Below are 15,774 nucleotides of genomic sequence, written 5' to 3'. Positions count from 1 at the left end.
CCTAAACAAGCAATTCTCCAAGGAAAACATACAAATGATCAAAAAGCACATGAAAAAATGCTCAATATCACTAATTATCAGAGAAATGCAAATCAAAACTTCAATGAAGTATCACCTCACATCAGTTAGAATGGCCGTCATTCAAAAATCCACAAATGACAAATACTGGAGAGGCTGTGGAGAAAGGGGAACCCTCCTACACTGCTGGTGGGAATGCAGTTTGGTGCAGCCACTATGGAAAACAGTGTGGAGATTCCTCAAAAGACTAGGAACAGACTTACCATATGACCCAGGAATCCCACTCCTGGGCTCATATCCAGAAGGAAATCTACTTCAAGATGACACCTGCACCCCAATGTTCATAGCAGCACTATTTACAATAGTCAAAACATGGAAACAGCCTAAATGTCCATCAACAGGTGACTGGATAAAGAAGCTGTGGTATATTTATACAATGGAATACTACTCAGCCATAAAAACTGACAACATAATGCCATTTACAGCAACATGGATGCTCCTGGAGAATGTCATTCTAAGTGAAGTAAGCCAGAAAGAGAAAGAAAAATACCATATGAGATCGCTCATATGTGGAATCTAAAAAACAAAAACAAAAACAAACAAACAAAAACAAAGCGTAAATAAAGGACAGAAATAGACTCACAGACAGAGAATACAGACTTGTGGTTACCAGGGGGGTGGAGGGTGGGAAGGGATAGACTGGGATTTCAAAATTGTAGAATAGACTACACTGTATAGCACAGGAAAATGTACACAAAATGTTATGATAACTCACAGAGAAAAAAATGTGCCAATGAGTGTGTATATGTCCATGAATAACTGAAAAATTGTGCTGAACACTGGAATTTGACACAACATTGTAAAATGATTATAAATCAATAAAAAATGTTAAAAAAAAAAAAAAAAAGAAAAGGGAGCCACAAGACTTGGGACCTGGGAGTGGCAGTGCATAAACTCGTTTTGAAAGGACCATGTCAGGTAGGTGTTGAGTTCAAAAGCTGCCCTTAAAGACAAGCACAGTATTAAACCTGAAAGGGGTTGCCATCTCCAGGGCACAGTAATCGATGAAGGGTTACCATCCCTATGGCAGTGACAGGTGACGGGCTACTGTCTCTACAACGCGGTGACAGTAACAGACAAGAGGTTACCGTCTCCACGGCGCAGTGATAGATGAGTGTCTCCGCGGTCACGCTGTTGATCTCATCAATAAACCTCTGCTTGTCAGAGAAGAAGCGATTCAGCTTTTCTGTAAGTTTCTTGCACATGGTGATGCAAAATTTATATCGTTCATTCAGATTTTTGACAACTGGAAAAAAGTTGAGGTGACAATTTTAATTTTTCTCCAGAAACAGTGACAGTGACATGCAACTTTCCTGCTGATTTCAGGCAAGTGACCCTAAATGATCATTGGAAACAATGCCTGGGAGGCACTCCTCCACGTGTGCTCTCTGCCAGTTCATTAAAGATTGAGAACAAAGTTCTTCTGACTGCTCTTCGTATCAATTAAATGCCAAAAACAAAGAACAGAAAAGCCAGCATCTTTTCCCATTTAAGAATATTTAATAGCACAGTGATTTCCCGTCAAAAACGTCCCTCCCAGTGTCATGGGGAAAGGCGCTCTCGAGTCCCCGGGATCCACGCTCCGCTCCACCCATACCTTGTTTCACACCCGCGGACGGGCTCAGCTTCCCGGACTTGATCTGCTCTTTGGCGAGGTGGAGAGAGGCTGCCAGCAGCTGTGCGGCCTTCATGTACAACACCAGCTGCTCCACCCGCCTGTAGGGAGACAAGCTGTCAGTGCGGCACCCTGCGCCCTGCAGACCGCCGCCACCACCACAGCGTGTCCCCGGGAAGCTCATTTCCTTCATGCTTTCAATGCACAAAGAACTCCCAGAGGAAGAAGGTTCAGCATGGAAAAAAAATGTGAGCTTTGAATACAATGGATACACTCAGATAAAAGTAAAATATCTTCAACAGTGTAATTTACAGGAAAGGCAACACCAAGGCTGCAGACTCTCCAAGGCTTGGCTGGCACAGCAGTGTCCAGCATGGTGAGATAAGGAGAGATGCCTTGAAGCTTCTGCTACTGGGACCTGACCTCCAGGGGAGGACGAGGCCGCCAGCTCAGACTCACAGAGTGGGAAGACCCTGGAGATGAACGCCAGGGGCACCTACCCCCAGTCCTTGCTCAGCTGGCTGATCTGGTCCACCACCACACTCTCCTGGATCTGGTACAAGGAAACGGCGGACGTGCAGAGCTCTGGGCTCCCCCCACGCACGGCGGTCAGGTCCAGCACACACTCCGTGAACATGAGCATCATGTTCAGGTGGCGTAAGGTGTCTGTGTGTTCTCGCTGCGGCAAAGTCAGTTTGTCTCAGAAACTTGCTGGTCAAGGAGAGGCGCGTGCTCTGCACACAGACCACGGCCACTGCTAATGTTTTCTATACTTATGAATATGAGAACGCCCAAAGGAGACTGAAATCTTTAAATTCCAGAGAACTAGCGAGAAAATACACACACATGCACCCAGACGAAGGTGTGTCATGCGTGTGTGTGTGGATGTATGAGAGGGCCCACAGAGTTAAGCTTCAAAGGTATGAGGTCACTGTGCTCTCACCGGAAAAAAATGGAACACCAACAATGAAATCAACATACACGAGACAAGCACATGGCAAAACAGACGCTGAGATTATAAGGACCCTCTGTATACTAAACCACACTTCTTGGTAGTTCAGTTAATTCTACTGACTGACCGACAATTTCAGAGATGCTTTATTTTAATTTCTGGTGGTTTTTCAGTTAACATTGATTCTTAACACTAAAGCTCTAAATTTTCTGTGGTCTTTTCAGTTAAAGAGGGGAGTAGAGAAAGACATAATAAGTAGCATGCAATAAAAATGGGTATTCTAAAATTAATGTTGTTTTGAGATTTGTTTTTAGCTAAAAATGTATTTTGAAATCTCAAATAAGACTAAGTTTCCCACTCTCCTTTTATGGCTAAAAAGGGATGAGAATCGGCTCAGTTTCCTAGAGACAGGAGAATAAACCAATCAACTTTTGAAAGACTCTCTGCTCTATGACAGCATATTAGACTGGATGTTCCAATACGTATTGGAACATAATTTATGCCTAATTTAATGGAGATTGAAAAAACTCTGAAGATTGCTTTTCCAATCTTAGATTATATTTTCAAAATTATAATTTAAACTTACTACAGAATCACTATTAAAGTTTTACATGTAATATCTCATAATTGCTATTCTCATTCACACAGAACAGAAATATTAGAGGTCCAGCACGGAGAGAGAATTTTTCTTCAGTTGATCTGAAGACTGTTCATTTTAGTCTGAAATGCAGGCTGAGCTGCACCGTGTCAGGGACTAAGGTCTCAGTGGAGCCCCCCAAATGCCATCCTAGAGGTGGTGATGAGGGATGGAGCTGGCCCGGGCTCTGGAATCACAAAATTCTTCTTGTTCTGGATTAGTGCTCAGTACGCTTCACATGACGCTGTGTTTTCCCTGCAGAATTGGCTCTGAGGGGAAGAAGCTGGTCTACACTACAGACAGGAGTGTCCAGTCTGCTGGGCAGGTTTATTCTTCAGCGTTATGGACTAATCTGGCATTATAATTTTTTTAAACCTAAGTTTAAGTGTATCACTTCTGTCTTATGAAAAAAAGTAAGATTTGAGAATAAAAGTTGTGGTTTTAGGACAAAGATTATGCTTTAAAAGTCCTATAAGTAGTAAATAAATTTCAGATAAAAAAACAAAGAACACAAAAATGTTCACATCCCTCCCTACCAACCAGAGCTGTTACGCACGCCACTGTCAACATTATTCTGAAAAGACACCAGCAATGTTTTCCAAATAGAAAATGAAAGGGAAAACCCGCCAGGCCTTGCTATCGGATTCTGCTCTTTTGTCCCCAGACCACTGTCCTCTGCAGCCACGCTAAATGTCACACCACGACAGCTGTCCCACCTCCATCAGTGTCTCCTCAGGCAGTTCAGGGGCTTCAAAGGTGATGAGCCCCTCCAGACTGGGGGGTGAAGCACCATAAGGCATGTGTCTCAGGCCAGGAGCCGCCTCTGCTCCCGGAGGGGAGGCCCCCGAGCAGGGCCCGGGTGGGGAGCCTGTGCACACACGGCCGCACAGGGAGCCTCCAGAGCCGGCTGCGGAGAGAGCACACAGGCGAGTGAGTGCCGGGCCAGGGCACAGAAGGGCCCAGGGGAAAGCCACCGAGCCTGTCCACGCACGTGAAGAGGTTTTATCTTCCCTTTACTCCCTGTCTGCATGTCTGTGTTACAGAAATCACCACAGCTACTTTAAAAATATTCCGTTCTGAACAAATTTACAGCGTACATGTCTCTCCCTGCTGCTCCACAGTCTTCACAGCTGTAAAACTCTACTTTTGTAAAGCCGCTACAAAGCGGCTCACTAAACTTATATACAGAATGCTTATCTGGAGGCTTTCATGCTATTTCTGATTTTTCATATCACAAGTAACCCTGTGATGAAATCTCCCCGTCTTTTGAGTCATCTACTTGTGATAAACACTCCAAAGCAGTGTATCAACAGGAGTGGGATGACCACAGATCAAACGCTGCCATGAGCGCATCAGCAGCTCTCTGTAAGCCGCTGCGCCACATTCTGAGCAGTGAGCACAGAGGGCCCACTTAGCTTCAACGGCAGTGCACATTATGGTTTTTAAATCCTGGCTTAGTTAGCAGGTATAAAATGTTATTTTCTTAATACAGTTTTTATTTTCTAATACTTTTAATAATCCCAAAGTCAAGATCATTGGCTCTTTTTCTTCTCTCGTTGACTATTTATAGCTTTTGCTTATCAATCTACTTATTAATCTACTGGTGTCTCAATTAGTAACTGACTGAGCATAAGAGAACTTAGGGGACACCAGGTGCAACATACGGGATGATGTCAGATGATCACTCCTGTCAAGAACAACTGGAAAACACTCGTAGCGTTGGTGTTAACTACCTATCTACAGGGCAGATAAAACCAGGCTACCGGCCTGTACACAGGACTAAGGACAAAGACCAGAGCTCAAAGTAGGAAACTAAAACTTAGAGTTCTTAAAAAAAAAAAAAAAAAAAAAAAAAGATACAACAGTCTATGATTTTCAAAAAATGTACTGGTGTAGGAGAATAAGCCTTCAGCACAAGCTGTGCAGCACCAACGTGCACAGCTGCCTCACATTTACGTCACAAAGCTACAGCGTTATACACTATTACAAACGTACAATACAGTACCTTTTATGTTATAAACTTTTTCCCACAAAGATTGCCTCATTTACCCTTTATAACCCTTTAAGGTAAAGAAAATCATGATCTCCATGTCAGTGGTAAAGAAACTGAAGTCCAGAGAAGTTACGTGACTTACCTAAGTCACACCACTAAGTCATCATCAGAACCCACACCCCACGCACAAGCCGAAGACGGTACTAAGACAGCTCCTCACCTGAGGGTCTTGCTCGGAGGACTGTGTGGGCACAAGTGGGGGCTGCAGCACTGTGTGGAGGGGACCCCACGGTGAATAGGACAGCCCTGGAACCTGCCGCCGTTCCCACAGGAGGTGCCAGGGCAACACCACAGGCTCCTGCGGGGGCTGCAATAAGACGTTTATAAAATGTGTTATGCATCTGAGGGTGGGACTACAGGGAGACCTGTATTTTCATACAAGGGTTTTTTTTAAATTAAACAATAAGCGTTTATTACTCTTAAAATCAGAAAATTCAATACAGATCTCCATTAAAAATACTTTATGGTCATCTCTTCACAGCTGTGAATCTTCTCTAACACTAACGCCTAGAATTCAGTTACTTCTGTATACTTCTAAAATATGTGAACTGCAATCACACTTGAGAATAATTTGACAAAGTGGAAACCAAGAACTGGAAATAAACATGTGAGTTAACGACCTGATTAAAAAATGGGCAGAGGACCTGAATAGATATTTTTCCAAAAAAGACATACAGATGGCCAACAGGCACATGAAAAGATGCTCAACACTGCTAATCATCAGGGAGATGCAAACCAAAACCACAAGATACCACCTCATACCTGTCAGAATGGCCATCATCAAAAAGAACACAAGCAACAAAAACTGGTGGGGATGTGGAGAAATGGGAACCCTTATGCACTGTTGGTGGGAATGTAATTTGGTGTAGCCACTGTGGAAAGTATGGAGGTTCCCCAAAAAACTAAAAATGGAACTACCGTATAATCCAGCAATTCCACTCCTGGGCATGTATCTGAAGAAAATGAAAATGCTAATTCAAAAAAATACACGCACCTCAATGTTCACAGCAGTATTATTTACAACAGTCAAGACATGGAAACAACCCAAGTGTCCATCAACAGATGACTGGATAAAGAAGACGTGGTGTATATATGTAATACACACACACACACACACTGGACTTTTATTCAGCCATAAAAAAGAATGAAATTTTGCCATTTGCAACAATATGGATAGACTTGGAGGGTATTATGCTTAGTGAAATAATTCAGACAGAGAAAGACAAATACTGTTATCATTTACATGTAGAATCAAAAAAAAAAAACAAACTAGTGAATATAAGAAAACAGACACAGACTCACAGATACAGAGAACACATGAGCAGTCCCCAGCGGGGGGGGGAGGGGAAGGGGCAAGACAGAGGCAGAGGATTAAGACATACAAACTACTATACACAAAATAAATGAGCTACGAAGGTAGATTACACAGCACAGGGAATATATCCAGTATTTTATAATAATAAATGGAGTATTAGCTATAAATATTTTCTATCGCTGTGTTGTGCACCTGAAACTAATACTGTAAATCAACTGTACTTCAATTTTAAAAAACGTGAGGTAAACTGAAGGGAAATCAGGAGTTTCTCCTCAGCAACAGAGCTTGAGAAAGATACAGAAAGTTGAGTCTAAGTACATATATGCCTTAGAATCACATCTTCACATCTGTCAGGAAGAAAGGGAGGTGGGACAGGGGTCAAAGGGGCCTGAGGGACTGAGCCTGGGCTAAACCAAGAAAAGGTAAAAACACCCCCCCATCCACCAAACAATGCAGAATCAAAGTTGTCCAAAGCTGTTTCAGACTCAAGCGTCACATTACATCACATTACCACAGAATGGAGGCAGGAGTTAACATAAATCATGAATGTAAAACTAGAGAGATACTGAACTAGATGCAGAAAAAATTTACGTCTAAGTGTCCATCTTATCTGCAACAGAACATAACAAACTTAAAACATTTAACAGCAGAAGAGAGCTCACAAAAGTCTTCCAGGGAGCAAGGAACGGCAAGTGGAAGTTGATTAAATAGCACCTGTTGTCACACAAGATGTATCAAATGGCACAGATTGCTCCTTACTTAATATTGTTACGATTTTATTTTAGTAAGTATAAGGAAAGAAGATTGTCATGGGTGTATCTTAAGAGTCAATGACCCTATTTTTTCCCTAAGGTCTTGAGGTTTTATACTATCAACAGTTTTTATTTTCAGACACTGAAACTTCATGATTAGAAAGAGAAATTTGTGACTTCAAATGATGACAATGAAGTTCAAGAGGAAGAGAGAAAAGTAGAAGTGTAAATTATCAAAGATGCATTTTATGCCTAAATGCTCTTTAAGAGAAAAAATCTGGTTTCATATCCATAAACATAAGCTAAATCAACAGCAAGCAGAAGGAAGGTAATAATAAAGTTTAGAGCAGAAATCAATGAAATAAAACAGGAAAACAATAGTGAAAAAAAAACAAAAGTTCATACTCTGAAAAAGATCAAAACTCACAGCCTTTAGCTAGACTGACTAAGAAAAAAAAGAGAAGACTCAAATATTAAAATCAGAAGTGAAAGAGTGGACATCACCACTGCCCTGAGAGAAGTGAAAAAGGAGTTTAAGGGACTACTACGAACCACCGTGTGCCAGCAAACTAGGTAACCTGGACGAAGGGAACACGTTCCCAGAAAGTGACTCAAGAATTTAAGAGCACGAACAGGTGTGCAACAAGTAGAGAGAGTGAGCCAGCAATCAAAACTTCTCACAAGGAAGACCCCAGGCTAAGCTGGCTCAACAGGTGAATCCACCGAACATTTAGAGAAAACCAATTTTTCACAAACTCTTCCAAAAATCTGCACACTTCTCAATTCACTCCATGAGGCTAGTCTTACCATGATACCGAAACCAGACAAGGACATCACAAGAGAAGCACAGGCTCTCGTGACTACAGATGTGAACATCTCAGACACCGTGAATCTGGGTCTGGCAAGAGGACTGTATGCAACATAGCCAGGCGGGATTTGCCCCTAGATTGCATCAGGCTTCTCTGCAGAAACCATGCGAGCAAGATGAGAGTGGAGTGAGGCATGAAGCCCCTAGCACACTCCCTTTGGGTTACAAACTGCACTCAGCTAGACATGTGCTGGTCCAGATCTCTCCTCCTGAGGAGGCTCATGGGAGAGTCAGTAAAGAATTACAGAGAAAATAAGAACACAGAGTTTACGACAGTGACTCAAATGTAAGTGCACATAATAAGCACAAGGGGAGCTTGTTAAAGACCCAGATTCCTATAATCTCCTCCCAGAAAACACGATTAAACATGTCTGGGTTAGGGTCTGGAACCTGCCCTTGGCAATTCTTGACAAGCAGTCCAGAGTAACCGAGATGTGGGTCTGTGGACAGAAAGGTCCCGGAACAACCATGAAAGAGTCGGGATCCCCCAGTGGCCTCCGGTTCTATAGGGAACGGCCTGCTACAAGAAATGCCAGAGTACATGCGTGTTCAGGCTAACTCTGGCCAGTATTAGCCTATGATAAAAACAATTCTGGTCAGAGTTCCTTCTAAACCTCAGGCTGCTGATTATCATGATAAAAAGTCTCTATCTCTCAGCTCTTGAGAAAGAAGGTGAGAGGACAGGGGCTGGATGGAGAAAGCTGGGTCAACAGGTTCCTAAAAGTAGACGAGTGGAGCAATGAGGCCCCAGACCCAAGCCAAGATATCCACGCCCTAACCCCTGGCTCCCTTCCACAGGCTATGTATCCGACAGGGCAAAGAGGAATTAAAGTTGCAGATGGAACTACTCGATGACTTTAACATAAAGAGATTATCCAGATTATCCAGTGGGTCCAATGTAATCAGAAGGGTCCTTTAAATATAGGCAGAAGGTCCGAGTCTAGACTGGCCATTGCTGGCTTTCAGGATGGAAGAGGCCACGAGCCAAGGAAGGAGGGCCGTCTCTGGGCTGGAAAAGGCATGGAAATGCATGCTGCCCTAGGGCCTCCGGGAGGGGCACGGCCCTGTCAGCACCTTGACTGCAGCCCAGGGAGGCCCATGCTGGACTTCTGACTGCAGAATTATAAAATAATACATCTGTGTTGTTTTAAGTCACCAAGCTTGTGGTAATTTATAGCAGCAACAACAGGAAATCAACAAACAAATAACCTGCCCCAAAAGAAACCAAGTTTCTCTTACCGATATCCATCGGCCGCTCTGCATTTAAACTGTCTGTGCTGCCCTGGTGTCCACCTAAAGGTGCCTTCACTTGCTGATCTGATAACTTCCCAGTACTGACAGATCTAAAAAGAAGAATGATGTTAATAAATGTATACTTTAAAAAAAATCCAGACATTTAAATAACAAGGGTGATTTAAGCCAACCCATAAAAGGGTTAATGGAAAGGCAGTGAACAAGGAGACAAAAAATGGAGACCAAGCAACTCAAGGCAGAGATAAACTTCAACAACCGAAATAAAGCAAAGACAGGAGCAGACAACTCAGGGAGAAGAGCTCTGAACGCACACAGGGATGGGCAGCATCTACAGTCTCCTTAACAGTAACGGATCAGTATCACTGAGCATGAGGCAAAAAGCAGCCACTGAACTATCTCGGTCTGGCTGTTTTTGACGGAAACATGTTGAAGGCTGGAAGGAAACAGGGTTCCGTACCTGCCAAACGGCGCCTTGATCTGCTGCTCCAGCTTCTGCCTCTCACCTCCTTGTGCTGAGAGACAGCGAGAACACCCCCGTGGGTCACTCCCATCCTTAGACTGCCCCTCAGAAGGCCCTGGACGAGTGACCAAGGCTAGCAGGTTGGAAGACGCTTGTGTTTTAGGGATTTTGAAAGGAGCTGTGGTCTAAAGAAACACGTAAGCCAGTTACCAGATGTCGGCAGCGTTCAGAAGCGTGGGGCCGCTCACGGCACGGACACGGGGAAGGGACAGAGACGCAGGCAGACCCGGGTTCCCATCCCGGCTCTTCTGCTTCCTACAAATGACCCTGACGGCTCACTCACGTTGAGCCTCAGCTTCCTTTTTTCAGAACTACACAGGCTACCACACACAAAGCACTCAGCAGGTATCTGCTGTGCTGGCGCACCCCACGTGCTCGTCAAACCGCAGCCCTTCTCCTGAGTCATTCCCACCAAGGGCTCACTACGCTATCTCAGGACCTGCTGTCCCACGGTACTGCTGCCTCCACGCCCACTCTGGCCACATAGTCTGTGGGAACCTTCAACTGGCACCAGCCACTGGACAAGCACGTACCCCAGACGGCCGCCCAGCCACAGGTAAATGGACGTTCCGGATACGACTCCCCACCTGCCCTTGATCTGCAGTCCCCCCGTTTCCCCAGGCCTTCCCCCGTGTGCCCTCAGATCAGACCCTGTGGAGCTCACCAGAACCCCGGTATTCGGTTTGCACTGACCAACCCTGCCTCAGCCCAGGAGCCCCCAAGCACTCCACCCATGGATGCTAATAAGGCACGTGCCCCAGGTCCACACTCTGACCTGATAGCCTGGTGTGGCCCCTTGAGGTGTGCTGGGTCCTTCTTCCGGGACCTGGGCATAATCAACTTCTCTAGTTCAATTTCTCTTGTGGTCTGTTGTTGGACCTCAGCTCACCATCCAGAACAAGATGCCCCGCTTAACAAATGTTAACTTAACAAAGTTGTAACATCCACAAAAGGGTTTAAGAAACACACCTTAGTAGGAGAGCCAATGATTGTTGGTAAAGGAGTTTTAAAGAACCAGTCAGAACTCCGTGGAGAGGACCCCATGTGCTTGGTGGGATAGGTCCCGAGGCTGCCGGGCCGACTGGGCTGAGGTGAGGGGCTGCATGTGGCCCCGGCGTGGGACGGGCACAGGGGGTCAGAGTGCTGCTTTCTGAGCTTCTGCTTGTTCTGGTAGATGTCGGTGAGGGTGGGGGCGCTCTGCAGCCTAGCACCCAACAAGAGAGATTGTGGTGAGGGAGTCTGCGGCCCTGGAGAACCTGCCAAAGAAACAGGCACTGTTCACCAAAGTAGACAAACGCAGGGCACAAGCTGAGGAATTAAGACAGTTCTTAACATGAGAACCCTAATGAATGTCTTGTTTTCCATGAGATATTCCAAAAGTTGTCTACCTGGCAAGAGACAAGTTCTGGCATCTTTTACAAAGCAGTGACAAGCACATGGCTGCTGGTGTCCTCAGGGGACGGAAGTTAAGGAGGATGGAAGTGTCAGCTGTTTTTAACAGCGTCAAGCCAGTAACTCAGAGTAACAAAGGTCTAATTAGCATCAAAGAGAACCAAGTAGCAACACTGAGCAAGACGACTCCTGCTCTGTACCTGAACACACACCAGTGCATCATCAACATAAATACTCCCTTTTCTCACACAGCAATTTAAAGAAACTTTTCAAACTAACCTAGAATAACCCCTTTTCTTTGCCCCCGACCAAAAATTTTGCAAAGAAAATTAGGAAACTAATATACCTTTCCTGGATTTTATTGTCTAAAGATAACAAACATATGGATATTTATTTTTGTCAGTTTAATGAAGTTCATTTAAAACCTGAAGTATCATATTCTCTAAAAAGAAAACACTTATCCACAGATATTCTTGCCTCTTAAGGGGTCCCCGTATCAAGAACCTGGGAGGGGTGTCCTGACACAGTGCACATTTGGCTACAACAAGGGATTTCCCCACACAAATCCTGTGGTTGCCAACCTAACATTCACTAAGCCTGGCGCTCCAGTTACAAATTCTTCAGAGCAACTTGCAAGCCAAACTACCACCAATAACATTAAAAACACATAAATCTTCTCAATGACTAATAACAATCATCGTTCCAAAAACAGACACCGCTAGGAGCTTTTGCTGCTGACCACTCCCGGCTTAATCTCATCCTAACTCTAGCATATTATTCTTCAGAACTGGGCTCTGCCATATGTATGCCCACACACAATAAACACTGACAACATGTTATGATCTGGGGAAAGTTGTCCAAGCTCTATTGTTAAGGAAACACAAAATTTGGAAAACTAACCCTAAAAAAGAGTTCTTTTCTAAGTAACACAGCTTAAATTCCTTTAATTTTGACAGTTAAATTTAACCCAGTTAAAATTCCTTTAACTGGCCAACTCCTCAAATGCACATAAGGCTTATAAAAGTGTGATTTACGCGTATCTTTTCAGGCATATATATTTTATATAATAAAGCAAATAAACATCTCTTTTTTATCTGATGCTAACTGGAAGCTCTTATCAAAAACAGTACTGATCAAAGTAATGAAATTTCATTTTCTGGAGTAATTTTCATTATCTGAGTAACAATAACCAAAATTTAGCTAAGTTACATTAATTCCTAAGTCTTCGTTTCATAAAAGAATCATAAACTCAGAAGATAACTACAATACATAAAACAGATAAACAACAAGTTTATACCGTACAGCACAGGCAACTATATTCAATACCTCGCAGTCACTTATGATTAAAAAGAATATGAAAAGGAATATAAGTATGTTCCTATATGACTGAAGTATTGTGCTGCACACCAGAAATTGACACATCGTAAACTGACTATACTTGAATAAAAACATTAAAAGAAAAACCTGTCAGAAAAAGAAAAAAAACTCAGACGATAACTGATTGGCTGTGCTATGCTAGAGCACATTAAACCAAGACCCTAAACAAGATAGCAGAGAAAATATTTCATATAAATTGTTATTTTGTTAAGACTGGAAAAACGTAACTCAAATGTACTTATGGCAGGATCAAAATTATTAAATGGCAAACACGTCTCTGACCTGCCGGGTCTCTGCGCCTGGCCTCGCGGCCCCGAGGGCGCCCACAGCAGCGCCGACTGAGCTGCTCAGGGGTGGTCCCAACTACGAAGAGGGAAACAGCAAGGGACGGGGAAATGGCTCAAAACCAATAAAGGGGGGAAACAGGCAACACGCACAGACCGCACACCGCCGTTCACAAAGCGTAACCAGCGAAACCTGAGCCCAGCTCACGTGTACTAGGCGACCGAGGCGCTGGGTGGGGGCAAGAGGTGGAAGGACCCCAGACCCGGCCCTGAAGCTGAGAGCTGGGGCAGAGCCGGGGAAGCCCGCAGCGCCTGTAAAGGCATGTTGTTAAGGCCGAGAACAGAGACTGTACCGAGGGTCGGGGCCTGCGGAGTGCAGGGCGCAGCCGACCCACAGCCTAGCCGCCGTCCCTCCACCCGCCACGTTCCTGCCGAGCCACGCTCCCCGCTGCGCGCAGCCCTGAGTGTGTGGGTGGGGGGTGGGTGACTTAGTGCTTGGGGACACTCTCTGGGCCAGGCTGAAACGGTCTCAGAACTCACTGCGGTCAGTGTCTCGCCCATGCCTGCCCTGCCCCCTCTCCATCACAGGAGCTCCCAGCCCCTCTCCCGCACATCACCGCATGGACCTCCTCCGTATGCACCTCCGAGAACCCAACTAACAGGAGGGAGAGTCAGGGAGGCTTCCAGGAGTTCAAGCAGACAAGAGACATGTATCTACAAAAGGAGGCACTGACCAAGTGGTGGGGTCAGTAGGTAAAGACCGGACCCCAAGGAAGGGCCTCTTTCTTGAGAGCAAGGATAAGGTTTGGGCCTCCTCTCTGGAGGCCCTGAAGAGCCTCAGGAGCCGCTGATGGGTGAGGGAGGGCTAAGATTTTGTTTGAAGTCTTTCAGCTAAAAACAACTTCAAAACCATTGCAACAGTGGGAGTGGTTATACAACCTTTGAAAAAAAAATCATCATCCTTGTGGTTTTTGCTTTTTTGAATCGGGGCTCCTGGGCACTACTTCAGCCCTTCTGGCTCTGCCTCCTCCTGAGACGTCTCCCCACTCCCTCCAATTTCTGCTCCAGGGGTTGTGATGGAGGGTGGGGGCCCTGTCCTTTCTGAAGCGTGTGCGTGCGTACGTGCGTTCTGTTTTGCCAGCCTGAGACCTGCCACTGCTGGGCCTCGAGGGCTGCAGTCGGCCTGCGCAGCAGTCCCCCATCGATGCTGCGGGCTGTTTCTCACAGACTCAGATGAGATGTTGCCACGGCCTCTCTCACACGTGTTCTGCAGGTGGAGCATTTTGTCTTAGTTACACGGAAAATGTGGTTTTAGGTTTGTCTTTCTGTCTGGTTGGGATTTGTTGTTGCTGCTGCTTCTCTGACTTCGGCTGGTTGGCCTGAGAGTCCTCCCTGCTGCTGTGCGGCTTCCGGGAGGTGTAGGGGCCATGCAGTGGGGCAGCACCACCTTCCTCCCGCAGCTGGGAGGCCTGACGGACGGGCCCAGGGCTGAGACTGCTCTGCGGGCCTTCAACCTCCTAAGTCTCAGTGCCAGCAGGGCAAGCATCTTACACATGTTAACCTAGCGCTTCTGACTTTACATTCAGAGCCCAAACCCAATGGAGACACTTTTTATCCATAAGATCCATGTCTACTATCACATTTTCAGTACAGAGATTCTCAAGAGCCAACGAGGAGCTGGGTGGAGCTGGAAGGTGGGCCATGGCCCCAGGCAGGGAGACTCCCCACCACCGCTAGCCAGTGCTTGTAAAGCCAGTGTCAGGTCAGTCATAATGAAAAAAGCCTGGAAATAACCGCTTTAACTTCTCACCCAAAGGGGAAGGTGAATAAGGCCTGGAAGACCCAGTGGAGAGTCTCCGTCCGACGGTCTGCGCCGTGTCTGCTGGTGCTGGGGAGCAGGATCCCAGCCGGGGGAAGCCCAGGGGGCTGGTGTTGGACCTTCGCACCGCCGCAGATCTACAGAGGAGAACAGCATTACGCCCTTGTTCTCTGGAAGGTTCTAGGGCTCTGTCTTTACTTCTGTCTTTTTTCCTAAAACTTTCTAACAATATGCCACGTGGTAGATTTTTTTTTTAAATATAGAACACAGTCACACAGAACAAATATAAAATGGATAAAATTACACAGAGTGAGGTCTCCCTCCCATCCTGGTATCTCAGTCTCAACACTTTCCCAGTCCTACTCAAAAGGTTACCATTCTTTCTGGTTTCTAATGTATCCTTCTAGAGATCCTTAATTCCAATACAAGCAAAGTAGATAAACCGAATACGTATTATGAATACGTATTATTCTCCTCTTGTTTTGATAAATGTAGTAGATAACATACCAACCACTGTCACATTTTGCTTTTAGGTCCCCTTTATATTATTAAAGTTACTGAAGACCCCAGAGAGTTTTGTTTATTTGACTTACATCTATTGATACTTACTGTATTAAAAGTTAAGACTGAGAAATTTTTGTAATTGTTAATTCACTAAAAATAATAACTTTATATGTAACATAAGATTATGAAAATGATTATTTTCCAAAACACCCCCTAAATTACTGAGAAACGTGACACAGTTTTGCATTTTTTCAAATCTCTAATGTCTAGCTCAGGAGATGACAGACAGTTGGGCACTCAAACTGTTTCTGCATCCAATCCACTATACAACATGCTACTTTGGGTAAAGTAGCT

At 45.0% G+C, this 15,774-nt stretch overlaps 1 protein-coding gene across 6 annotated transcripts in view; it reads right to left on the bottom strand.

Moving 5' to 3' along the window:
* The window catches only part of ULK2 (unc-51 like autophagy activating kinase 2), a 71,539-nt gene that overhangs the window by 11,063 nt on the left and 44,702 nt on the right, over positions 1-15,774 (bottom strand). For 5 of the 6 annotated variants that reach the window (XM_031467534.2, XM_031467535.2, XM_031467536.2 and 2 more), the window contains 9 exons: positions 14,908-15,053; positions 11,014-11,300; positions 9,982-10,169; positions 9,510-9,613; positions 5,496-5,642; positions 3,999-4,189; positions 2,194-2,372; positions 1,676-1,794; positions 1,167-1,324 (listed from right to left, as the gene is read on the bottom strand). In XM_031467534.2, coding sequence (XP_031323394.2) covers positions 1,167-1,324; positions 1,676-1,794; positions 2,194-2,372; positions 3,999-4,189; positions 5,496-5,642; positions 9,510-9,613; positions 9,982-10,169; positions 11,014-11,300; positions 14,908-15,053 — 1,519 coding nt within the window. Of the gene's footprint in view, positions 1-1,166; positions 1,325-1,675; positions 1,795-2,193; positions 2,373-3,998; positions 4,190-5,495; positions 5,643-9,509; positions 9,614-9,981; positions 10,170-11,013; positions 11,301-13,095; positions 13,177-14,907; positions 15,054-15,774 lie in introns of all 6 variants that reach the window. The other variant, XM_064495330.1, reaches the window with a different exon arrangement.

Source organism: Camelus dromedarius, chromosome 16, assembly GCF_036321535.1.
Source record: "Camelus dromedarius isolate mCamDro1 chromosome 16, mCamDro1.pat, whole genome shotgun sequence".
NCBI lineage: Eukaryota > Metazoa > Chordata > Mammalia > Artiodactyla > Camelidae > Camelus > Camelus dromedarius.
The sequence above is the reverse complement of the archived record's forward strand: the minus strand, read 5'-3'. Positions and strand labels throughout refer to the sequence as shown.